This window comes from Papio anubis, chromosome 1 (genome assembly GCF_008728515.1).
Source record: "Papio anubis isolate 15944 chromosome 1, Panubis1.0, whole genome shotgun sequence".
Lineage (NCBI taxonomy): Eukaryota > Metazoa > Chordata > Mammalia > Primates > Cercopithecidae > Papio > Papio anubis.
In genome coordinates this window covers 60,992,149-61,019,464 of record NC_044976.1, presented here as the reverse complement: position 1 = coordinate 61,019,464, position 27,316 = coordinate 60,992,149, and the positions used below count along the sequence as shown (strand labels likewise).

Here is a 27,316-nt window from a genome sequence, read left to right as displayed (position 1 = left end):
ATACAAAAAGATTGCCATGAAAAATCCAGTGGGATACCACTTATTTACTGGACGAAAAGATTCCCATGAAAAATCCAGTGGGACACCACTTATTTACTGGACGAAAAGATTCCCATGAAAAATCCAGTGGGATACCACTTATTTACTGGATTGGCCAAAATAAATGGACTGACAGTGTCAAAAGGATGCAGAGTAGGTTTTGTAGAGGTTGACACATGTGGACAGGATCACCGAGATCTCTTTTCATTTGACTTGTATTTGGGTTTTACTAAGGGATGTATCAGCAGGAAGTTAGAGGGCAGAAGAGAGTGAGGTCTCCTTCCCTGCTGAGTCACTTAGATCTGTTGCCTCTTTCTTTCCAAGGCCAGTTTCTGTGACGGATCTTTGGTATAGTTATCCTTTCTAATTTTTGGTTATTACTTCCATGTTCTCTTTTAGGTCTGTGGTTGGTAATGACTCTTGCTTTTGATAGCCCCAGGGAATGGCACTCTCTGTAGTTGTTTTCTCAAGATCCTGTCCAAATCTTTGTAAATGGCCCTTTATTAAACTCTCACCCTAATGTAAATATGTTGTGTATTTTCTACAAGGTCCTCAATTCTCTTTTAATACAAAAATATGCAATGTGGAGCAGGGTTATTACAATGTCAGCACTATTGACATTTTTGTCTAGATGGTTGTTTGTTGTCAGGGACTTTCCTGTACAGTATAGGATGTTCAGTTCCATCTCCAACTTCTAACTGCTAAGTGACAGTAATACTCCTGTAGTTTCCATAACCAAAAATGTACGTAGGTATTGCCAAATGTTCCCTTAGGGGCAAAAGTGTCCTTCGTTGAGAACCTCTACTCTAGAGTTTTAGTTAACCTCATGTTATATATTATTTCATTCAACAAATATTTACTAGATGTTTACTGTATGTAAGTCATTGTTCTTAGAAATGAATTAGACATCTCAAGTATACAATTTTGCCATATTCATACAATGGGAATTACTATGCAAGCATTAAAAATGATGGTAAGAACGATATATGTAATGTGAAAATTTGTCCATAAAATGTTAAGTTAAAAAAGCAGACTACAAAGTGTTATGTATACTGTGACACTCTTTGTTTAAAAAAATTTGTTTGACAAGTGCATTTGTGCATAGAGTCTAGATGGATTGGGCATTAAACTGTTAATTATGATTCTTTGGATGCTCCTGTTTTCCTCTGAATATTCTGATGTGTTTTCTAAGATTTTTGCCTTGAATATATTATTTATAATCTGAAAAAGAAAACATTAGGCTTTTATTTTTAAAACGTATTTAAAAATGAACATATATACATATATAAATGACCGTGTTAGAAAGTGATTAGTGACTCAGAATGGACATAATATGTCATTAGGCTTTTAGGCAGTTTGAGTTTATTTGTAGCTGGATAAATTAATTAGGATTAACTAGAGAAGATAAGGTTGATTTAGACTCAACGATATGCATAGAAGAGTGTATTTCAGGAAGAAGTTTTAATATAGGCAAAGGCACAGGTGTGGAAAAGTGCCAGGTATTGTGGTAATGTAGTTTTGGAATCAATTTCTCTCCAACTGTGTTTTTGTATTTATTTTTAAATTATTTTATCCTTTTTCTTCATAAAGGTTTGAAATTGAAATTGAACCCATTTTTGCAAGTTTGGCTTTATATGATGTCAAGGAAAAGAAAAAGGTAAAATTATATAATTTGACCATAGTCATTTGTCATAATCATTGGTTTTGGAAACCTGTTTTGTTTTGTAAGATTGGTTTTTTTGAGAATTGTTAAACGTAGATCTTTTTAAAAAGGAAATAGAAATTTAATTTATTAGGACTAGTTAAATATTTTTTTATTATAAATTACTGTAATTGAAAACAGGTTATTGTTTCACTGAAAGAATTCTAAACGTAAATAGCAAAAGCAACTTTAAGAAATAGAAAAGACAATACAAGAAAAGCACTTTTGGCAAGCAGTACCTAACGATAGGAATGACAATGACTGTGAATTTTTATTGACATGATTTTCAATTTCTCACCAACTAAAAGACCATTTTTGTGTGTTTTACATATTCTGTTTTAATGCTCTTAGTTTTACCATCATATAATCATTAAATTTAACTTTTTGGAAGGTTATTTTACAACATTTCTTAATTTAATATTCTAAGACTAATATGTAGTAGAAACTTGAAGTGCTGACTGGGTGCTTGTGGCTCACATCTGTAATTGCAGCACTTTGGAAGGCCAAAGTAGGAGGACTGGTTGAGGCCAGGAGTTCAAGACCGGCCTGGGCAACGTAGTGAGACCCCCCCGCATTGCTACTAAAAACAATTTAAAATTACAAAAAGAAAAAAGGAAACTTGAAGTGCCCTCAGTGACTTCTGCTGCCAACACAAGACATATTATGGATTTCTTTAATGGAATTCTGCTCTAGCAACTTTTATTTGCTAACTCGAAACTGCTGAGATATTATTCATAATTTTTTTAAAAACTCAATTTGGAATCCATCATCTCAATGATAATATCTTTGTGTACTTTATTAGAGGTTACTTTTTTTTTCTGAGATGAAGTCTTGCTCTGTCACCAGGCTGGAGTGTAGTGGCGTGGTCTCAACTCACCGCAACGTCTACCTCCCAGATTCAAGTGATTCCCCTGGCTCAGCCTCCTGAGTAGCTGGGACTACAGGCTTTGCCACCATGCCTGACTAATTTTTTGTATTTTAATAGAGACGGGGTTTCCCCATTTTGGCCAAGATGGTCTCAATCTCCTGACCTTGATCCCCCTCCTCTAATTAAAAGAATTTGGAATATGGTTGTTTAGAATATGCTTATTGTATTTTCCAAATAGCTTTTAGACTTCTTTTACTTTGATTTAGGTATGTAAAGATTGGTCTCAGTGAAATATAAGCTTAATATTAGAGTATAATATCCTACTATCTGTAGATAAATAAGTAATGATTTTTTTGAGAATTATTTAACATGAATGTTTTTAAAAAGAAAATAGAAATTTAATTTATTAAGATTAAATGTTTTCTTATTATAATTACTGTAATTGAAAACAGGTTATTGTTTCATTGAACGAGTTCTAAAAGCAAGTAGCAGAAGCAACTTTAATTTAAGAAATAGACACTGTAAAATGTACAGATTTTGAAGTTTAACATATTGATATTTTTTAGATTTCAGAAAACTTTTATTTTGACCTTAATTCTGAGCAGATGAAAGGGTTGTTACGTCCACATGTACCACCTGCTGCCATTACCACCCTGGCAAGATCAGCAATTTTTTCTATCACTTATCCTTCCCAAGATGTTTTTCTTGTAATAAAGGTGAGAATAATGTTAAATATATTTGTTTATTTTGTAGTGTCTGTATACTTGTCTGTCAGTATTATAAACTTTTCAAGGGCAAAGATTTAGCCTTTACTTATTTTTTTTTCATGTTGATATTCTGTAACACAGTATTGGACATACACTGTAGGTGCTACCTAATTTTTCTTGAACTCTTTATTAGACTTCTCCAGTGAAACTGAACTAATAGGAATGTGTGTGTGTGTGTGTGTGTGTGTGTGTGTGTATCTCGTATCTGTTTTGATTATTGTAGTTTTTAAATAAATTTTCATATCAAGAAGTATGAGACTTTCAACTTTCTTCTTTTTACCTAAATTTGTTTTGATTATTCAGGGTCTCTTGAGATTCCCTGTGAATTCTAGGATAGGTTTTTCTATTTCTGCAAAAAAAAATCATTGAGATTTTGATAGGGATTGCATTAAATTTATAGATTGCTTTGGGTAGTATTCACATCTTAATGATATCAAATCTTTTCAATCCATGAACACAGAATTTCTTTTCATTTATTTGTGTCTAGTTTAATTTGTCTCAGCAATGTTTTATAGTCTTCAGTGTACGTAGATCTTTTACTTCCTTGGTTAAGTTTATTTGTAAATATCTTACTCTTTTTGATGGTATTATAAGTGATATATTTTTTTTAATTTCCTTTTTCAATTCCTCATTGCTAGTATGTAGATTTTGTATGCTGTAACTTTGTTGAATTCATTTATTAGTTCTAACAGTTTTTTTTTTGTGGCATCTTTAAAGTTTTCTACTTAAAAGATCATAGCATTTGCAGAGATAATTTCACTTCTTCCTTTCCAATTCAGATGCTTTACGTATTTTTCTTGTTTAGTTCTCAGGCTTGGGCTTCCATTACTATGCTGAATAGGTGAGGCTAAGGTGGGCATTCTTGTTTCATTCATGATGTTAGAGGTAAAGCTTTCAGTCTTTAACTGTTGAGTATGATGTTAACTGTGGGCTTTTCATATATGGCCCTTTATTATGTTGAGGTGGTTTCTTTGCATTACTAGTTTGTTGAGTGTTTCTGCCATGAAAGGGTACTGAATTTTGTCTAATGTTTGTTCTACAGCAATTGAGATGTCATATATTTTTTTCTGTCATTCTGTTAATGTGTTATATTGATTTTCATATATTGAACCATCCTTGAATTTCAGGCTTTTAAAAGCTTAATCTTAACTTTTTTTTGCCTTTGACAGCTAGAAAAAGTCCTACAGCAAGGAGACATTGGAGAGTGTGCAGAACCATATATGATTTTCAAAGAAGCAGATGCCACCAAGGTAGAATGTCATGCTTCTCATTTCCCCCACATTATTACTATTGTAATTTGGGAGGATAGTATACAAAGCAAATTAAAGAATTTTACTAGTACTATTTTTTTTTCTGTTGGCCTGCTTCCTATCTTCCTTTCTTCTTTATTTCATTTGTCAGCTAGCCTGTGTCATATGCTGTGGTATTCTTTAAAAATCTCTTCTATCTCAAAACTAACTGATTCTTTAAATTTTTTTCTTCATGGAGAGAACTAAATTAATTCAGTGTAACTCCTAAATAATGAAAGGTTTTCTTTATTTATAAAATAGTGATATTGATAGAAATTTTCCTAGCAAAATAGAAATATTCTTGGCTTCCATCTGACTGCAGATTATTAAGGAATATAGTAAAAATATAATAGTCTTAAAGAAAAGAAAATACAGCTTTTTTTTTTTTTTTTGCCATCAGATGGTTAATTTCTAGATTTTTTTTTCTTTTGAGACAGAGTCTTGCTCTGTCACCCAGGCTGTAGTCCGGTGGCGCGATCTTGGCCCACCGCAACCTCTGCTTCCTAGGTTCAAGCGATTCTCCTGCCTCAACCTCCCGAGTAGCTGGAATTACAGGCATGTGCCACCACACCCAGCTAATTTTTGTATTTTTAGTAGAGACGGGGTTTTACCATGTTGGCCAAGCTGGTCTTGAACTCCTGAACTCAAGTGATCCACCTGCCTCAGCCTCCCAAAGTGCTGGGATTACAGGCGTGAGCCACCACGCCCAGCTTAAGTTCTAGAATATGTATAAACTTATAAAAGCAAAAAAAAGGTTGGATAATTGATAACAAATTTCAGATACTATGTGTTAGTTACAAGAATACAAGCGATCTTTGGATCTTTGAACACAAGATTTAATACTGGAACTTCCTGGAGAAGTATGCTTGAGGAATACTAGGTAAGCAACCCAAACCCAGAAAATGTTTTGCTGTTTTCCCAAGATTCAGAACAAGAACTGAGCTTTTTCTGTAGATCTGAGCACATGATATTTTTTTCTTGATCCTTGATTACCTGGCTGAACTCATGGTTAAAGTATAGTATTCTGGCTGTCCCCAGGTTGTCATTTTACATATTAAATTTGCTCTGTTACATAGTGCTCTTAAATATACTAGCAGCTTATTCCACTCTTTGCTTATATTTACATACACTGATAGAATTAAATATACTTGAAGTATACTTAAAACAAGAACTGTTTTAGAGGTATAATATAGATAGTAATAAATAGTGCTATCATTTAGTTATTGGTTCATCTTTTTCTAGCCCTTAGTCCCAAGGTAGGACACTGTCATTAGTGTATAGTTCAACATCCCATCTGCAAAGAGTATATGAGAGAGGTAGTATAGGTTTTCAGTCTTAAGAGTGTTGAGTGGCTTTTGCAGGCCACCTTTATATTTGTTTCAGGAGTAGCCTAAAAGTTGAGCTAGCCTCAAGATGTCTTCCAGATATGCTTGAACTATTAAATATTTGGACCATTAGTCTTTTTCCAGTGTTTGGTCTTCTTCTAATACTTTTTACTTTCCTTCTTTTGTTACAACTCTGAGCTTGTTTATCATTGGCCTATTCGTGCTTCCCCACTCTTAACTCATGGTTGTTATAAGTTAGGGACTATTTCAAATTTGCTCAGCTACTTCTATCTTTTATAGAGTAACAAAATTTAACAAATTGTAACCTAGAATATTTTGTAGTTCCCAGTTGCTGACTAGACCATGGTTATGCTTCCTTCCTAAAACAAATACTTGCAATACATGATACCTGTTTGGTACTTGCTGTCTTCTCCCCAGAATAACATAATCACAAACAGAAATTTCAAGACCTGCTCTGCACGTACATTTGTAGAATACGTTGAGTTTGTTCACTGCTTAAGATATTACACTAATACTTGATCTCTGTAAGGTACAGATTTTTTTTTCATCTCTGCTGGGAATTGAGACTTCTCATCCTTTTCCTTTATGTAGTATGAAATAGCCTTTAATGGGTATCTTTCAAGAATAATCATATAATATATAAAGTTCTGTTTTGCAGAATAAAGAAAAACTGGAGAAACTGAAGAGTCAAGCAGATCAGTTTTGCCAAAGACTTGGGAAATATCGCATGCCTTTTGCTTGGACTGCAATTCATTTAATGAATATTGTTAGCAGTGCTGGGAGTTTGGAAAGAGATTCTACAGAAGTAGAAATCAGTACTGGAGGTAAGAGTGTTTTATACAAAACATTTCTAAATGTTTACTTTTTAATTTTTTTTTGAGATGGAGTCTCGCTCTATGGCCTAGACTGGAGTGCAGTGGCACGATCTCAGCTCACTGCAACCTTTGCCACCTGGGTTCAAGCAATTCTCCTGCCTCAGCCTCCCAAGTAGCTGGGATTACAGATGTGCGCTACCACGCCTGGCTAATTTTTGTATTTTTAGTAGAGATGGGGTTTCACCATGTTGGCCAGACTGGTCTTGAACTCCTGACCTCAAATAATCCGCCTGCCTTGGCCTCCCAAAGTGCTGGGATTATAGACATGAGCCATGACGCCTGGCCTCTTTTTTCTTACATAAGCTTGTTTCATTTGTAGACTCTGCAATGTAATATTGCATAAAAAGAATTTTCTTTTTTTGCCTTTTTGCCTTTTTCTCATTTAACACCATTATTAAGATAGAATTCACATACCGTATAAGTCACCAATTTAAATTGTACAATACAATAGATCTTCAAATATCTCATTTTGTTTTTGATTTTTTTATGATGTTGATAAGGAAAAGAATTGATTCCTGTCTGGGGCTACTGTCTGTGTAGAGTTTGCATGTTCTCCCCGTGTGTGTGTGGATTTTTGGGTACTCATTTCCTCCCACATCCCAAAGCTGTGCGCATGAGGTGAACTGGCATGTCTAAGTGGTAGCAGCATAAGGTAATGTGGGTGTGTGTGTGTGAGTACACCTGTGAGGGAATAGCATCCTGTCCAGGACAGGTTCCTGCCTGTCATGCTGGACCCCTATTGACTTCGGTATGTATTGCATCGTATCAGAGAGGCTGAAGAAGAGATGGGGAGCCAGAGAATGAGACCTAGGGTTTACTGAGGGAACTTACATACAGAGTTGCGAGCTGGACAGAAAACCACAGCCACTTGAAAAAGCATGCAATTTATGTAGCATTTTCCCTTAGCATCCTCCCCCTAGTAACTTCCACCTGAAAACCCTCATTTAACTCAAAACAAAGGACCTTGGTTCCGTGTATGGCCTAGATTTCACTGGATGGGCTAGAGGTTCAGATGTCTTTATCCTCATAGATAAGGAATGAATCGTCAAGTCTGGCCACTCCAGGTTCCTTAGCTCGAAACTCCGAATACACATTCTTTTTAGACCATAGAGTCATTCTCGGGGTTTGCTTAAGTTACCGCTGTCAGGTGCATTTGCCATACACTGCCTTCTTTCCTGAGCTGCTGGAACAGGCTTTGGCCACTTGTGACCCTGAACTGGGATAATTGGGTAAATAATTATCCTACTTATTTTTAATTAATCTTTCTTAAATATATATATAGTGCACATTTATTTGAATGTTTAATATTAGAAGTGTTTTGAGTATTTATTTAGAAGTTTGATGAAGTTTTTGTGACCAGAAATATGCTGTAGGGACTTAACTCTTGCTTTTATCAATTAACATATGGTAAAATTGATTTGTTATACAACGTATTGCTTAAAGTCACAGTTTCGAAGAACTGATCCATGATGTTAAATGAGGACTTACTGTACGGTGTTTTCTTGGTATATTCATAGGGTTCTGCAACCACTACTACAGAATACTTCTGTACCCATCTTGGAACACTTTTGTACCCATTAGCAATAGTCACTCCTCATTCCCCCAGTCTTCCAACCTGTCCCTAAACAACGTTTAATATATAGTCTGTCTCTATAGATTTGTCTATGCCAGACATTTCATACAAATTGAGTTGTATAATATGTAGTCTTTTGTGGCTAGCTTCTTCCACTTATCATAATGTTTTTAAGGTTCATCCTTGTCATACCATGTATTGGTATTATTTCTTTTCATTGCCAAATGATAGTCTGTTGTATTGATATGCTGTATTTATTTATCAGTTGATTTGGGTTGTTTTCTACTTTTAGTTTATTATGAATAATGTTTCATAGTGTTGAAACGTCATGTACAAGCTTTTGTGTGGGCATTGTTTTTTTCTTAGGTATGTAGACATATAGCTACGAGTGAAATTTCTGGGTCATATGATAATTCTGTGCTTAATCTTTTGAAGGACTGCCACACTGTTTTCCAATTTGGCTGCACCTTCAAAAATTGCACTAGCATTCCACTAATGTATGAAGGTTCCAGTTTTGCCATATCTTTACCAATATAACATATTATCTGCTCTTTGATTATCGTCATTCTGGTGCAAGTGAAGTGGTACTCATTGTAGTTTGGATTTACCTTTTCTTCATCACTAGCTATATTAAGCATCGTTTGTGTGTATTGGCTATTTGTGTATCTTTCTTGGAAAAATAGGTATTTTTAACCTTTGCTCTGTTTTTAATGGCTTTTGGTCTTTTTATTATTTATGAATAGTTAATGCCTATTTTTTAAATGGGGTTTTAACCTTCTTGGCATTGAGTTGTAGGAGTTCTTTATATGTTCAGGATGAAAATTCCTTACCTAATACATGATAGCAAATATTTTCTCCTAGTCTGTGAGTTCACTTTTCTTGATGGTATTGTTTGTAGCACAGAAGTTTTAAATTTTGATGAAGTTACATTTTTCTATTTTTTTCTTTTGTCACTGTGCTTTTGGTGTTTTATCTAAGAAACCATTATGAAATACGAATCAAAATTTACTTGTATGTATTCTTGTAAGAGTTTTATAGTTTAAGCTGTTACATTTAGGTTTCTAATAATCCATTTTGAGTTAATATTTGTATATTATGAGGTAGGTGTCCAGTTTCATTTTTTTATGTGGATATCCAGTTGTTTCAGCACCATTTATTAAAAAGGCTATTCTTTCCCCGTTGAATTGTCTTAGATCCCTTATTGAAAGTCAATTGACCATTCATGTGGGGTTTATTTCTGGACTCTCAATTCCATTCCATTGATATATTTGCCAATGCTGTACCACAGGGGTTCCTAACCCCCAGGTGGCAGACAGGTACCTGTGTGTGGCCTCTTAGGATCCGGGCCGTAGAGCAATAGGTGAGCAGCGGCTGAGCCAGCATTATCGCCTGAGCTCTGCCTCCTCTCAGATCAGCAGTGGCATTAGATTCTGTTAGGAATGTGAACCCTATTGTGAACTGTACATGCAAGGGATCTAGGTTACGTGCACCTTATGGGACTCTAATGATAAATGTAATGTGCTTGAATCATCCTGAAATGATCCCCCTACCCCCATGTGTGGAAAAATTTTCTTCCGTGAAACCAGTCTTTGGTGCCAGAAAGGTTGGGGACTGCTGCTATACCGAATTACTTTACCTTTGAAGTAAGTGTTGAAATTGGAAAGAGTGGGTCTTCCAACTTTTATCCTGTTTCAAGATTTGTTTTGAAAATTTTGGGTTTCTTTTATTTTATTTTATTTTTGAGATGGAGTCTTGCTCTGTCGCCCAGGCTGGAGTGCAGTGGCCGGATCTCAGCTCACTGCAAGCTCCGCCTCCCGGGTTTACGCCATTCTCCTGCCTCAGCCTCCCATGTAGCTGGGACTACAGGTGCCTGCCACCTCGCCCGGCTAGTTTTTTGTATTTTTTAGTAGAGACGGGGTTTCACCGTGTTAGCCAGGATGGTCTCTATCTCCTGACCTCGTGATCCGCCCGTCTCGGCCTCCCAAAGTGCTGGGATTACAGATTTGAGCCACCGCGCCCAGCCAGGTTTCTTTTATTTTTATATAAATTTAGGACCAGCTGTTAGTTTGTGCACAAAGGCATCTGGGATTTTGATAGGGTTGACTTTGAATCTCTTAAGTCAATTTATAGATTGTTGCCATTTTAACAATTTTAAATCTTTGAATCTATGAACATGAAATTTTTTCATTTATTTAAATCTTTTTCATTTTTTTCAGTGTTGTGTCATTTTCAGTGTACAAGTCCTTTTCGTTAAATTTATACCTTAGTATTTTATCGTTTCTTGATAATATTTTAAATGGAATTGTTTTCTTAATTCTGTCTTCAGAATGTCCATTTCTAGTGTATAGAAATAAAATTGACTTTTGTATATTGATCTTGTACTCTGAAACCTTTTTGAATTTGTTTACTAAATTCCAATTGTTATTGTTCATTTTTTTCCCCAGATTTTTTAGGATTTTCTGTATACAAAATCATGTCATCTGCAAATAAAAAGAGTTTCACTTTTCTTTTTCAGTCTGGGTGCCTTTTATTTCTTTTTCTTTTCTGTCTTTATTAGAACCTCTTCTGCAATGTTTTAGAAATGACAAGAGTAGATATCCTTGTCTCATTCTTGACTTTAGGGAAAATGCATTCAGTCTTTCACCATCAAGTATGATATTTGCTGTTGGCTTTTCATAGATGTATTTTGGTAGATTGAGGAGATTCTCTTCTATTCCTAATTTTTAAAAGTGTTTTTATCATGAAAGTCTATTAGATTTTGTAAAATACTTTTTCTTCCTCTATTAAAATTATTTGTCCTGTATCCTTTTAATATGGTGTTCCATCAAATGATGTGGTTTTTGGATGTTACATTAACCTTAAATTCCTGGGAAAAGTCTTGCTTGGTCATGGCATGTAATCTTTTTTATGTGTTGTTGGAGTCTGTTTGCTAGTATTTTGTTTAGGATTTTTGCATCTATATTCATAAGGTGTATTAGTCTGTAGTTTTTCTTTCTTTTGATGCCTCTGTCTGGTTTTGGTATCAGGGTAATACTGGCCTCATAGAATGAGTTGTGAAGTGTTCCTTCCGTTTTTTTGGAAGAGTTTTTGAAGGATTGGTATTAATTCTTTGAAAGTTTGGAAGAATTCACCAGTGAACCTGTCATGGCCTGGTCTTTTCTTTGTGGTAAGTTTTTTCATTACTAATTCGATCTCTTTACTTGTTTTGGGTCTATTCATATTTTCTTTCATCTTGAGTCAGTTTTAGTATAAATGCTTTGTATCTTTCTAGAAATTTGTCCGTTTCATCAAAGTTATCTAGTTGGTAGCTAATCTAAGTGTTGGCGTACAGTTGTTCATAGTATTGCTGTATATTCCTTTATTCCTTTTACTCCGTAAAGTCAGTAAATGATATCTCTGATTTCATTCCTGATTTTAGTAATTTGAGTCTTCTTTTTTTTTTTCATCATTTTAGCGAAAGATTTGTCAGGTTTATCTTTTTGAAGAAACAGTTTTTGGTTTAATTGATTTTTCTTTGTGGTTTTTATAGTTTCTATTTTCCTTATTTCCACTCTGTGGTTGTCTCTTTTGTAGCCTTCTGCTGGCTTCGGATTTAGTTTCTCTTCTTTTGAGGTTTGTTGAAGTCTGAGGTTATATTACTGATTTGAGATAGTTATTTTTAAAATAGACATTAATAGCTGTAAATCCTCCCCCCAGCACTGCTTTGGTATGTTGTTTTTGCATTTTCATACCTCTTAAATACTTTCTAATTTCTGTTATTCCTTTTTCCATTAGCTATTTTTTAAATGTGCTATTATACTTACACACATTTGTGAATCCCCCAAATTTTCTTCTGTTATTGATTTATAGTTTAATTCTTCTGTTGTTGGAGAACGTATTTTGTATGATTTTAATCTCTTTGACTGTATTGTATCTTGTTTTATGGCTTAGTATATAGACTGTTTTATAGAATATTCTTTAAGTGCTTGAGAAGAATGTGTATTCTGCTCTTGCTTAGTGTAGTGTAGTGTAGTGTAGAGTAAATGTCCATTAGGTCTAGTTTGTTTATAGTTTTGTGCAAGTATTCTATTTCCTTTTTAATCTTCAGTCTAGTTCTATTGGTTTTAAAAAATAGGATGATCTTGCAAGTACTTTGAATACAAGTTATCTTACAATTTTCTTTCAAACCAAAGAGCTAAGACTGAGGGACGATTAATGATGACTAAAATTTCCCTTGTGGTAAATATTTTATAGTAAATACATACTTCCTCTATAGCTGCTCTTCATGGCTCATCATTGGTCATGCCCATAGATCTTTGCATGTTAGAAGCTTATTTTTACATTTGTGATGTTATAAAAAGACAACCAGAAGATTTAGGTACTTTGTTACTAATCTCTCCAAAAGCAAATTCTCCTACTATGCTTGATATGTTGGGTGGGTAATTTTCAATTTAATAGATTCTTCCTTGTGTTTGGAAAGCTACTTTAAAACAAAATTTAAATTTTGTGAAAATGAATATTTTTTTGTTTTTAATTCTTTTATAGAACGAAAAGGGTCTTGGTCAGAGAGGAGGAATTCTAGTATTGTTGGCAGACGATCACTTGAAAGGACGACAAGTGGAGATGATGCTTGTAACTTGACGAGCTTTCGACCAGCTACTCTCACAGTGACAAACTTTTTTAAGCAGGTATTGTTCTGTCATGTAGGAATTTTGGGGAGATGTTTGTGCATGATTTTTTTTTAGTTTCAGAAAGGTAGTAATTGTACTGTACATGTATGCGAGGGTGATTCCAGGAAACTTAAAAACTTTAAAAATAATAAAAGCAACTGTAAGAATGAGAAATGATTTATATTGTTCCTATTATTTTAGCATTATATTTATTTAAATGTTGAAATGTTGGCCATGACTAATAATGCATCAAAATCCATCTTTCATATTTGTATCCTGTTTTTTTTTGCGACGGAGTCTCGCTGTGTTGCCCAAACTGGATTACAGTGGCACGATCTCAGCTCACTGCAACCTCCGCCCCCCGGGTTCAAGCAGTTCTCCCTGCCTCAGCCTCCTGAGTAGCTGGAATTACAGGTGCCCACCATTCCCAACTAATTTTTTATTTTTTATTAGAGACAGGGTTATGCCATGTTGGCCAGGCTGGTCTTGAACTCCTGACCTCAGGCGATCCGCCTGCCTTGGCCTCCCAAAGTGCTGGGATTACAGGTGTGAGCCACCATATCCAGCCTGTATCCGGTTTCCAAATTGTTAATAGTGTGACTTTTCTTAAACATTGGTTGTTTATGAATTTTCTTTATGAGAATGAGTCTGTGACCTGCATGTCTTCCCCACAATTTCTGGCCTAAACTACTGTATTCATAATATATGAAATAAAACTTTCAGGCCCTAGTAGTGCATTTTGTACTAAAGTGAGGTCAGGGTTGTTTTTAGAGGTTAATGTATAGATCCGAGATGTTCTCTACCAAAGATGTTTTTACTCTTTGCAAACCTGTTCCCTTCACTTTTAACCATGAATCAAATCTGTGTTTTTCCAGTGCCAGTCATGATTCTTAATGATAATGAAAATCGGCTTAGTAGATAACACCCAGGTTAAAAAAGAAAATAAAACATGAGTAGAATAGAAAAAATAGTGCATTGCATGTAGTAAGGTTAAATATTACTTAAGGGAGTCGTTTCCCCCCTCCCCCTTTTGTATGAGCATATACGTGTGTATATGTATGTCCTAGATTTTGATGTAAAATGGATTCTGTGTCATGAATTAAGATCAGAAAATTTTGAAAGTCTTTGTTGTAAGTGACTAGGTGACTAGAACCATATAGGAATGGGGAGAAAATTTGTATTCACGTAACAAACTGGAGTAGTATGTGATTTGGAGTGGATTAAGGGAAAATGCTAATAGTTCCTTCAAAATTCCTTTTTCTGAGATGTTATTCTGAGTAAGAAGAGGAAATCCTGGCTTACTGATATCTCATAACTTGAGAGGGCAAGAATCGAGGGTAGACCTCAATTGAATGGAACTCAAAAAGACAGGTAGCAATCTACTTGAAGTCCCCTTCACTGTTACATATCAGTAGTATTCACAGGCAGCTGCTCTGAGAAACTCAGGAAAAAAAGCCAGTGATAAATGTCTCAAATGGTATTGGTCTTTTTATTATGGACAGTAATAAAAGAGAGTCTAGAGAAGACTACACTTGCATAAAGTGATAGACCAGATATAGCTATGGAAATGGGGCAGTAGATTTGCTACAGTGACACAACCTTGCAGGTATGTTACTTCCCCCTCTTTCTACTTCTTCAGCTACTATACTACTTCTGCTGGTATTTCCTTCCACAGCTTTCTTTTCATTTCTTTAGCCTGTTATTTATCAATAAATTGGTATTGTAAGCTTAAATCAATAAGCCATCCACCCCCTGTCTATTTATCCAACAAGTATTTTTTGAGCATTCGTCACTATGTTCTGGATGCTGTTTTGAATACTGTTACTATAACTGTGAAGTAGCACAAAATGATTGTGAAAACTTAAAAATAAATGATTGCTGGAAACATGGAGCAGTGGAAAATGTTTACAGTACAGAAACTGTTTAATACAGTTATGTATTAAAAATTTTTAACCATGAGCATATACTATTTTTGTAAGTATTTTTAAGTAGCTAGAAAATTATGCATCAGGCAAATGCAAATTAAGTTAAAAAAAGAGATTACCATTTTAATTAAGTAGAATTCAAGGCATAGATTTTTCCCTAAATGAGACACAGAAGGCAATTTTTCCTTTTTCATTTATGAGAGATTACTGTCTACAGTAGGGATATAGTAATCATTAGTGTTTACGTACAGATTTAAAATGTGTTGGCCAGGCATGCTGGCTCATGCCCGTAATTCCAGCCCTTTAGGAGGCCAAGGCTGGAGGGTCGCTTGAGCCCAGGAGTTTGAGGCCAGCCTGGGCAACATGGTGAGACCTTGTTTCTATAAAAATGAAAAATATTAGCTGGGCGTATTGGCGCATACCTGTAGTTCCAGCTACTTGGGAGGCTAAGAGGGAAGACTTTCTTGAGCCCAGGAGGTTGAGGCTGCAGTGAGCAATTATAATGCCACTGCATTACAGTCTGGGTGACAAAGTGAAGTCTTGTCTCAAAATAAATAAATAAATAAAATGTGTGAAGTCAAAATTATTAGAAACACATAGATATTTAAAAGCAAAAACCCACACAATAGTTTTGAATACATTTGTTCTATTTGTTGACAGATATGTAAGTTATCTATTTTTTTCAGTGGTACAGGACAATAAACAACTAATGTAGAGGAAAGGGTATCAGCGAGACTGCTCCAATGAACTAGGCTCAATCACAAGTTTGGAGGTTGGCTGAGATCAGCTAATATAGGCTGACTTCTACTGGGAAGATAGAAATGACTCGACTCTTTGACATGTCTCTCAAATTCTACCCTCATCTCCTAGCAGGCTAGCTTGGTCATGTTCTCATAGCTGTGACAAAAGTTCAAGAGAGAGAGCAAACTAAATTGTGCAAATGTTTTTCAAGCCTCTGTTTGCATCATGTTTGCTTATTGGCAAAGCAAGGCATTTGGCCAAGCCTAGGGAGGGAATTGTGCTTCACTCACCAAAAAGGCATGGAAACAGGGAGTAAAGAATGGAGACCAGTAATATAATTTAAGTACCAAAAGAGAAAATATAATTTAATGGGCGAAATAGAATAATGAAGACTAGAGATAATCTGAATATATTATGAATAAGGACCATTTAAAGATCTATATTAATTTCATGTGTTGGCACCTTGGTCTAAAAAAAATTTGTATTATTTCTGTATGCACAAGGAAAGAATATACTTTTTCGTCAACTGATGGAACATTTACAATAATTAGTTATATTGGGCCACTGAAGAAACCTTGTAAAGTCAAATTTTCTAACCATAACCCAGTAAAACTAAAAACTTTTAAAGTTATTAATAAAAAACTATAACCACTTAGAAATTAAAAATTATTTTTTCTAAATAATGGGATAAAAGAAGATCAATTCTATATCCTTGTTTAGAATATAATGATGAAAAACGAATGGGTTGTGGCTCAAGGTGAGTTAACAGTAATAAAGTAGCCTTAAATATATTCATTACCAAATAAGATAAAAGAACAATGTATGATATATGCATAAAACAATAAAATGTCAAAGCAGGAAGCTTGGATTAATCAAATCTAAAGACTGACTCTTCAATAAAATAATAAAAACCCTAGCTATTTTAATTGTAAGAAGAAAAAAAATTAACACTAAACTGAGCATTTGTGTTAATCAGCTATGGGCAATTTTTTTTTTTTTTTTTTTTTGAGGTCTCTTTTCATACTGGTTGAAGTCCTTTTGGAGTTTTCTTTCTGTCCTTAGTATCAGAATAGTTGTGATTTTCCTTAACAGTAGTTTTTTTCTCCTCCTTCTCCCCCTCCCTCCCTTATCTAATTCCTCCCTCCCTCTTCTTCCTCTCTTTTCCTCCTTTCTTCCTCCTTCTTCTTCACCTTAGCCAGTGCTGCAGATTTTGCATTGGAGAAATTTGTGATATAAAGTTGAAAACACAAATATGAACTCAAGAGTAATATATTTATGAGACTCAAGTATTTTTATATTAGTTTGCTTTTTGATTCTGTTTTATGTCTGTATTCTTATTTTGCTCTTCTCCTTTTCATCTATCTCTAACTTGTATTTGTTTTCTATATTTGAGAGTATTTTGTAATACTTTATAAGCATGGATAATGGAATATAGATAAGAAAAAAGATAATAGTATTATTAAATCTTAGTAAAATTTGGAAGCATAAAAAAGGAAATAAACTGATATATTTATAATCATAATTATTTTAATTTTATTTTTAATTCTGACTACATTGTAGGCATAAGGGTATGCTTACTAACAAACTGTAAATTTATTTTTCATCTACTATATATATATATATTTTTTTTTTTTTTTTGAGACAGAGTCTTGCTCCATCACCCCAGCTAGAGTGCAGTGACACGATCTTAGCTTACTGCAGTCTCTGTCTCCTGGGTTCAAGTGATTGTCCTGCCTCAGCCTCCCATGTAGCTGGAACTACAGACACGTGCCACCATGCCTGGCTAATTGTTTTTGTATTTTTAGTAGAGATGGAGTTTTACCATGTTGACCAGGCTGGTTTTGAACTCCTGACCTCAGATGATCTGCCTGCCTCGGCCTCCCAAAGTGCTAGGATTACAGATGTGAGCCACTGTGCCCAGTTATATTTGTTTTATCAAATACTTTTTCCTCTATCATTGACATCAGGAAGGAGACCGCTTAAGTGATGAAGATCTCTACAAATTCCTTGCTGATATGAGAAGGCCATCTTCTGTCTTACGGCGACTAAGACCTATTACAGGTATTTTAAAATGTTGAGTAGAAATGATTCCAGCTATTCTTATCACTAGTATGTTGTATTGCTTATAATTATGTATTCTTTTTTTTTTTTTAATTTATCTGGCTCAGACATTTTTCTATGCTCAATGCCTGTCAGTCTTCTTCACTTTATTAACTATCGTGTGATCTGACAGTTTGGATGCAGGATTCAACATCTTTGGTACTTTGAGTACAGTAGTCCCCACTTACCTGTTGTTTCACTTTCTTTAGTTTCAGTTACCTGTAGTCAACCACAGTGTGAAAATATTAAGGTATTTGGAGAGAGGGAGAGAGAGAAAGAGACCACATTCATATAACATTTATTATAGTATATTATAATTGCTGTGTTTTATTATGAGTTAGGGTTATTAATCTCTTACTTTGCCTAATTTATAAATTTAACTTTATTGTAGGCATGTATGTATAGGAAAAAACAGTATCTATAAGGTTGGGTACTCTCTGCAGTTTCAGGCATCCACTGGGGGTTGGATCTTAAAATATATCCCCAGCAGGTATTGGGGGGGAATTACTGTACTAAAGTGAGTGTGATTAATAATATCATGGCTTAAAATTATTTTCTAGAATGGTAATAGAATGGTAAATATTTTAAAAATAGATTTATATTGTGGTTGGAGCAAACCATTCCAGAGTAAAAATGTCTTGAAGTTTGCTAACTCAAAACTAAGTCATTTAACCTTTGAAATGACTTAGCTTGTTTGTATGCCAGATCCCTGTTTTTTTTTTTTTCTATTTTTGCTTCTTCCTTCCTTCATTCCCATTCATTTATTTAATAAGCATTTATTATTTTACATGCATTTATGTCTGATTCAGTAATTTTTAAGTTTGAGACTTTGGAAAATGAAATGATTCAGAGGTGTGAGATGATAATAATAGAAATTTGGTTTCTGTAATATTCTTCCCAGACTTCTTGCAAAAATAGGGTCTAAGTCCTTTCAAAAACATGTTTAACATGGAGTTTTAAAATTTTGTTTACATTGTTTTTTAATATATAATTTGCAGCTCAGCTCAAGATAGACATTTCTCCCGCACCTGAAAATCCCCATTATTGCCTAACTCCGGAGCTGCTTCAAGTGAAACTTTACCCTGACAGTAGAGTTAGACCTACCAGAGAAATCTTAGAGTTTCCTGCAAGGGATGTTTATGTTCCAAACACTACTTACAGGTAAGAGATTTTAATTTGGAGAATTCTGATAGAAGATACTGTATATTCTAAAATACTAAAGTATAACAAAAATAAAACTCTCCAAAAATCTTAAGTAGTTTTGTTACTTAACTCTATCTCTTACTGCACAATTTTTTTTTTTTTTTTTTTTTTTTGAGACGGAGTCTCGCGCTGTGTCACCCAGGCTGGAGTGCAGTGGCACGATCTCGGCTCACTGCAAGCTCTGCCTCCCAGGTTCAGGCCATTCTCCTGCCTCAGCCTCCGAGTAGCTGGGACTACAGGCGCCCGCCACCACGCCCGGCTAGTTTTTTGTATTTTTAGTAGAGACGGGGTTTCACCATGTTAGCCAGGATGGTCTCGATCTCCTGACCTCGTGATCCGCCCGCCTCGGCCTCCCAAAGTGCTGGGATTACAGGCTTGAGCCACCGCGCCCGGCCAACTGCACAATTTTATTAGTAGTTTTCACGTATTAAGGCTTTCTGTCTGTCAGGTATAATGTTAATTACCTTACATGCTTTATCTTTTTTAGTCTTATTTAATCCTCATTATTTGAGGTGAATTTTAGCTTTATTTTAGAGGCGAGTAAACCGAGGGTTAGAAAGGTTAAACATTTTGCTGAGCATCACGCCTTAGCGTGGTGATGATGGGATTTGATTCCTGGGCTCTTAGGTTAAAACATTTGAACTCCTAATTACTATGTTTTCTCAAATGTTTTTAGTAGCAGAGTCTAGCATTACACAAGAATCAAATTTATGTGCCTGCATTATGTTCTTTTTTTTTTTTTCTGAGACAGAGTCTTGCTCTGTCGCCCAGGCTGGAGTGCAGTGGCGTGATCTCAGCTCACTGCAAGCTCTGCCTGCCGGGTTCACGCCATTCTCCTGCCTCAGCCTCCTGAGTAGCTGGGACTACAGGCGCCCGCAACTGCGCCCGCAACCACGCCCGGCTAATTTTTTGTATTTTTAGTAGAGACGGAGTTTCACCGTGTTAGCCAGGATGGTCTCGATCTCCTGACCTCGTGATCCGCCCGCCTCGGCCTCCCAAAGTGCTGGGATTACAGGTGTGAGCCACCGTGCCCGGCCTGCATTATGTTCTAATCAATCAACAATATTTGTTGAGTATATGCTATCTAGAGAATACTTGACATGAAGTTGTCAGATATAACTTTTCAGGCTGAACATTAGGTAACTCTGGGGGTGCCATTTGCATGTACTCCTTATGAATGATATACCCTTTGCTTGTGAGTGCTGAGACCAGAACTTGACATGTCTGTTGGGATATTCAACAGGGCAGCTCAGGTATAAGATTCTAAAACAGAATTTTAGATTTCATCCTAGACTTCGCCATCCTGGTATATTTTTACCACCATTTACTGAGTTCCTGAGGACAAAATTTTTGGAATTATTATGATTTCTTTCCTTTCCTTACCCCTCACATTTATTTAGCCGACAAGTTAATAGGCTCTACGTTCAAAATATATCCTGGTCTGTACTGCTTACTGCTTCCACCTTTTAAAACTTCTAGTCTGTCACCATCTAGATCAGCACTGCCAAACAGAAATATAATGGGAACCACATTTGCAATTTAAAACTTTGTAATTGCTACTTTAAAAAAAGAAACAGGTAAAGTTAATTTTAATCATACATGTCATCTAAACCAGTGTATCTAAAGTAGTATCATTTCAACATGTAATAAATGTTAAGAATTATTGAGATATTTTACTTCTTTTCTCTTCTGCTAACTTCAAAATCTGGTGTGTATTTTATACTTAAAACACATTTCAATTCAGATGAGCCACATTTCAAGTGCTTAATAACCTGAGGCTAAAGGCTACAATATTGGACAGCCTCTGATCTCGAATTTTGCTATCCTTTCTAATTTGGCTATCTTATTTCTACTTCTGTCTCAGTCACTTCTCAATATTACAGCCAGCCAGATAATTCTTTGAAAATTGTAAATCAAATCATTCATTCCTTTGTCTGAAATCTTCCAGTGTTTCTATTACAAGCAGAAAAAGAATGAATTTTTTCTAATAGTCTATAAGACACTGCATGATTTGGCTCCTTTTCTATGTGTTAGCGCTAAAACTCTCTGTAAAACTTCTTATAGTGCAGTGAAATACATCAATAATCAACTATTTCCTCCCTTGCAGAGGAAGTTTTGTAGGCTTTTTAGGCTTACTGTACAATTGTCATCTTAGAGCCTATTTACTATTATCCTGGAAATTTTCTTTGCATTTTTTTTTTTTTTTTTTTGCAATAGAGTCCTTATTTTTCATATATTTTCCTTAGTTTACTCATTTCACTGAAAGGCTTTTGTATCTTTTGTATCTTTTTTTTTTTTTGAGACGGAGTCTCGCTCTGTCACTCAGGCTGGAGTGCAGTGGCGGGATCTCGGCTCACTGCAAGCTCCGCCTCTCGGGTTCATGCCATTCTCCTGCCTCAGCCTCCCGAGTAGCTGGGACTACAGGCGCCCGCCACCTCGCCCGGCTAGTTTTTTTTTTTTTTTTTTTTTTGTATTTTTTAGTAGAGACGGGGTTTCACCATGTTAGCCAGGATGGTCTCGATCTCCTGACCTCGTGATCCGCCCATCTCGGCCTCCCAAAGTGCTGGGATTACAGGCTTGAGCCACCGCGCCCGGCCGATTTGTATCTTTCTTAAGTAGGATGTATGGGAGGTAAATTTTCTTTTATGTCTGACGTTATCTTTATTTTACCTTTACTCTCAAATTACTAGTTTTGCCGGGTAAAAAATTATAAATTCTATGTCATTTTCTATCATAATTTTGAAAATATAACTACTGTCTTCTGGCTTTAAGTAGTGCCCTTGAGTAGTCCAATATTATACTGATTGCTAATGTTTTGTGTCTTATTTTTCCCTAAGACTTTTTGAATTACTTTCTTTATCATTGGTGTTCTGCGATTTCATATTGACATATTGATATGATGACATTTATTTAGTGCTTTATAGAATACAATTTCATTTAAATTAGTTTATTCAGTCTCATAGAAATCTTATACATTATGTAATTCTGGCAGTATTATTATCTCCACTTCTACACTGACAGAAGGCTGAATTAAGAGACTTATTTGGACTTGAACCCAAACCTTCTTATTTCATTTTCTGTGTTCTTCATCCTTTGGTATGGTAGGACATCTAGCATTCATAATTATATGTAATTTGAATAAAAATAAAATTTCTTACTGGTAGAGAATTGTTTGCTATTTTTTTATTAAAACTAACCAGAACACCTTTATCTTACATTAGCCTCAAAATCTACACCATTATTTATATTTGCTTAATATTTTTTAATGTCTTACAATTGATGTAAGTGAAACACTTGATATAAATGGATTCTAGGGTATCTTGTCTGTGAATTAATGGAAAATAGGGCCAATATAGATAATTTAGACATGTTACAGAACTTGAATGGGAATCGAGTAATGCGCTCATACCACGTGAGAAGATACGTTGCCAAATAAGGTAGCACCTTGTTTTCTCTTAAGGATGTATCCAGTTTTAATGTAACATCCTCTTCTGGAGGAGATAAAAAGTTCATACATTGAATGATTTAAGGGGATTTTATAAATTATAAGTTAGTATGGTTTTGCTTTTTGAGTTTAATGGAAATTATGTAAACATGTATTAATGCTTGTTTAAGATCATTTGTTTATTTGGGTTTGCTTTTTGTTTTTAGGGTGGAATGCTTTATCACTTGAAGTGGTTAGTATTAGTAAGGCTAACTGATAGTCCAAAAACTATAATTAGTTTCTATTCTGGGAGTTAAATTTTTCAAGTATAAAAATGAATTATAGCATATTAATTTGAGAATGATGTTGAGAGATCATTTAATGTATCTCAGTGCCTTTAGTTTGGACTGTATCTAAACATTCTGTTAATTACAGAGTTAATACTCATTCCAGACATTATTAGTAAAAATAATATTGTAGGCAAGAAGCTTTTAAAAAAGGATTCATTAAATGTTTATAGAATAACCATTTTTCTCTCATGAGTGAGCAGTTTATTTCCAGAGAGTAATAGAACTTGCTAAGCTCATCATAAACATTAGAGTTACGCCTATTTAACATTTATTGAACATGAATACTGATTTAGGCTTTAATGTTTTTCATCAAAATGAATTGATTTCAAATTAGGGTCTTACATAACCTTATTCCTCCTTATGTACAGTTTATAAAGAACTTATATAAAATGCTTTAATCTGTTAACAGACATTGATGAAATGTGATATAGAATGTCAAGGGTACTAAGTTTCTTAGTTTATGGAAATGGTCTTAGTGCTCTCTGTTAGTGGCATGTACCAGTGAGAGCTGTTGGAGCAAAAAGGATGCATTATTTTGTTTAAGAAAGAGATTAATAATTTTCTACTATAAGAGTGTCCTCAGCGAAGTAGAGAAAATTAGATACAACATGAAAATTCAGAAGTAGAATTGTGATTACTATACTTTGTTGACTTTTTTCCTGTTGTTACTTTTTTTGCCAAATAGTTTCTTTAAAAAAATATGATTATAAAGTTGACTATTCCCTTTTAAAAATAATCGATCTCCAAATTACATAAAGAAACAATTTTTGTGTTACTTGAAATGGTATGACTATATGTGTAGCTTATGAAAAATTGGGAGATGGGCTCTTGTAACCAATTTTTTGTAACCATGTTTCATTTTTAAGAATTACGATAAGTTCTCACTTAAAATTGTTAATAGGTTCTTGGAAACTAAGATATTAAGCTAAATGACGTGACAAAACCATTTTTTTTCTCATCAATGTTACAACAAAACAATGCTGAACAAAATGATATTCAAAAATCTGCTGCACATGGTCCTTAAAGTCCTTCTCTTAAAGTCACAGTTTCCAAGAACATTATCCAGTGTCACAGTATGTATGATATTAAGTGAGGACTTACTGTATTTAAAACTGAGGAATGATTTTTCCTTCCTTTAACATGGGTATAATAAAGGTACCTATATCTTAGAAATCTATGAGGATTAAATACATGTAAAGTACATGACACAAAGTAATGCAGTACATATTAAATGCTCAATGGAAGTTGTTATTGTTTTTGGCTTGATTAGATTACATTTACTCATGCACTATACAACTTGAGAGAGATTGGTTTGAAAAGCATGAGGGTACTAGGCATTTGGGATATAATTGGATAAGAGAATTATTTTAAAAGGGAAGTTATCAGAGTCAATATTGCCCTGCTTTATATTATTACTTAAACCATCAATGTCCATGGGACCTTAAAACCAAATCATTAAAGGTTGTTTACTCTATTTGATGTTGTTAGAAAAACTTGGTCTCATGGACAGCTTATATGTTTAGGAACTGATAGTTTATTTTTTAAAAAAACCTTTAGCGTATCTAGAAAACCTAGCATAGATAGAAATAGTTTTGGATTGACAAAGAGGGATGTATGACAACCTCAGCAGCTAACAGCTAATATACAAATATCATCAACAATTTACAGACATTTCCATAAATATTTGCTAACTGAATGGTTGTGCTGGATCATGGTAATGATAATCTTTTAGTTCATTTGGATTCTTTTTGCCTTCTCAGGAATGTTTTAGGATAAGCCATAATTTCTGATAATACATACCAGTGGTCACTATACAAATATTTGTGTACACATTTTCCCAGTGAATAATGTTTAAAAAAGGAAGATAAAGTTGACACTAGGGCTCCTTTTAGTTTATATATGGCCATTATCTTATTAACTCTGATAGCAGCCTGCACAGAACCAATATGGTTATCCTTATTTTATAGATGACAAAGCTGAAGTTCCAGAGGGTTCAAATTTATATCTGAAAAAACTAGGAATTTAAGCATTGTTCATGTGTGTTTTAAGAAAATATTTGCATATTGTATTTAGTTTTAGTAAGAAACTTGAGAGGATTGTAAAGGGTCTCATAGGGAAAAAATAAACTGTCTGAATACAGGGGGAATGAATGGACATCATTGAAGCATTTGACTGAGTTGAGAAATCATAGGAAAGACAGCTGTATTCTGAAAGTGACACATTTCCTATACACCTTTCACTTCTCATTTTTATGTTCATTATCAGACAATTCAGAGAAAGCTGTCTAAAGGAGTATATATTAGTTTAATTTACTTTTATTATGTATACTTTTAAAAATGTTCTTTTGAAGATATTGAGTCTTCTTAAAGACTTAAATCTGTTATTTAAGTTATACCTGAAGTTAGAGATTTTCACCTTTAAATAACAAACTCTGTCGTTCCCCACGCCTCCCTACCCCCACACACAGCTGGTCAAATTTATTTGCATAGGGTTAACTGAAGAGGGACCTGATCTTTTCAAATTCTCTATAGGGGTAAATGAAGATACACAAATATATGGTAGTTTCTAACAATCAGAAAATGAATGACATGTTTCTTACTGCACCATACAAGTGGGGTTTACATCAAATTCTTGCTTTATCAAGGAAGTACTTACCCTGTCACAGTATTTTAGAAAAAGTACTAGTGTAATTGTTAACATTAAGTAAACCAAATAAAGATCTTTCTCAATGGTGAAAAAAATCTTTTATTGGGTATTTGAAATCATCTGAAAGTTAGGTAATAGATTGTATGCAACGTTACTTGTGTTCCAAATTGTTACTTGATCACCACTGTTGTATTTGAGTTGTAATAGATCAAGGTACATTAATTGAGCAAATGCTTATGTGTTTTACTGACATTCAGTTTTTAAGAGATACATCCACAGAACACATGGTATTCTTGGCAGGATTGTTAGAGTTAGCGGCTTTTCCAATAATGGCCTTAGTTGTAATCACCTGTTGAATGTATGTTTTTCTACTTAGTATTTTTGAAAGACTGTATCTAGCAAACATGGTGTTACTAAGAATGTAAGAATAAATACAGTGGTTCAGACCTGGTAACTATCAGGGTGAGAAACAAAAGGATTTTGGTCTGTTAGGAATATGCCCATATATCTCTTAATAAATTTTAGTAAATCTATTTTCTGTGATCTAATCTGAATATAGTTTTAAACTTCTATTATGGAAAATTACAAAAGTAAAGAGAGCAAATTAGCACACCTACACCTAAAATTAATACACCTAAAAGTAAAGAGAACAGATTAATTTTTTTTTAATTTTATTTTACTTTAAGTTCAGGGATACAAGTGCAGAATGTGCAGGTTTGTTACATGGGTATACATGTGCCATGGTGGTTTGCTGTACCTGTACCTATCAATCCATCATCTAGGTTTTAAGCCCCACATGTATTAGCTATTTGTCCTGATGTTCTCCCTCCCCTCCCCTCCCCTCGCCCCCAACCCCCTGACTGGCCCCAGTCTGTGTTGTTCCTTTGCTTTGTCCATGTATTCTCGTTACAGAACGGGTTAATTAACTTGCATTGTCATTTTTGTTTTATCTGTTGCTTGTCCTGTCTTTTGTTTTGTTGGTAATATTTTTCAAGCAAAGCCTAGACATCATATCATTTCACTTGAAAATCCTTCAGTATGTATCTCTAACAGATAAGGACTTTTTTTGTGTTTGTGCTGGAATACAGTGGCGTGATCTTGACTCACTGCAACATCTGCCTCCCAGGTTCAAGCGATTTTCCTGCCTCAGCCTCCCAAGTAGCTGGGACTGCAGGTGCAAGCCACCACACCCAGCTAATTTTTTTTTTTTTTGTATTTTTAGTAGAGACAGGATTTCACTATGTTGGCCAGGCTGGTCTTGAACTCCTGACCTCAGGTGATCTGCCCGCCTCGGCCTACCAAAGTGGTGGGATTACAGGCGTGAATCACCATGCCCGTCCAGATAAGGACTTTTAAAAGTTAACCTCAATAACAAATGAAATGTTTTATGATCTCTTTAGAATTTCACTATCATTAGTTTATCTTGAGTAGTTGAATAAGCTTCTTAAATACTGATTAAATTTTTTTTCCTAAAATATTGTTTCAAGGAAGAGCTTGGCCAGTCAGAATATGTGTATTATTGATGGTACGACATGAGAGCAATGTAATTCATGTTTCTTAAACTAGGTTATTACATGATAGTAGGTCCTTTGAACATGGGCTGCTAATTTTTTTGTGTGTACCATAGTACCTCGTGGTTGTCTTGTAAATCCTGGGATACCCTTTTTTGGAATATAGATTGAACATCCCAAATCTGAAAATCCAAAATCTTAAATGCTCCAAAATCCAAAACATTTCAAGTACCCATATCATACTCAAAGAAGATCTCATTGAAGCATTTTGGATTTTCAGATTTGAGGTGGCTCAACCGTGAGTATAA

At 34.7% G+C, this 27,316-nt stretch overlaps 1 protein-coding gene across 1 annotated transcript in view; it reads left to right on the top strand.

Moving 5' to 3' along the window:
- The window catches only part of DOCK7 (dedicator of cytokinesis 7), a 223,319-nt gene that overhangs the window by 47,017 nt on the left and 148,986 nt on the right, over positions 1-27,316 (top strand). Inside the window, exons 8-14 of the mRNA XM_031664896.1 lie at positions 1,630-1,696; positions 3,176-3,325; positions 4,546-4,626; positions 6,670-6,835; positions 12,984-13,126; positions 17,742-17,835; positions 18,873-19,035. Of these exons, the coding sequence (XP_031520756.1) occupies positions 1,630-1,696; positions 3,176-3,325; positions 4,546-4,626; positions 6,670-6,835; positions 12,984-13,126; positions 17,742-17,835; positions 18,873-19,035 (864 nt within the window). The remainder of the gene's footprint in view (positions 1-1,629; positions 1,697-3,175; positions 3,326-4,545; positions 4,627-6,669; positions 6,836-12,983; positions 13,127-17,741; positions 17,836-18,872; positions 19,036-27,316) is intronic.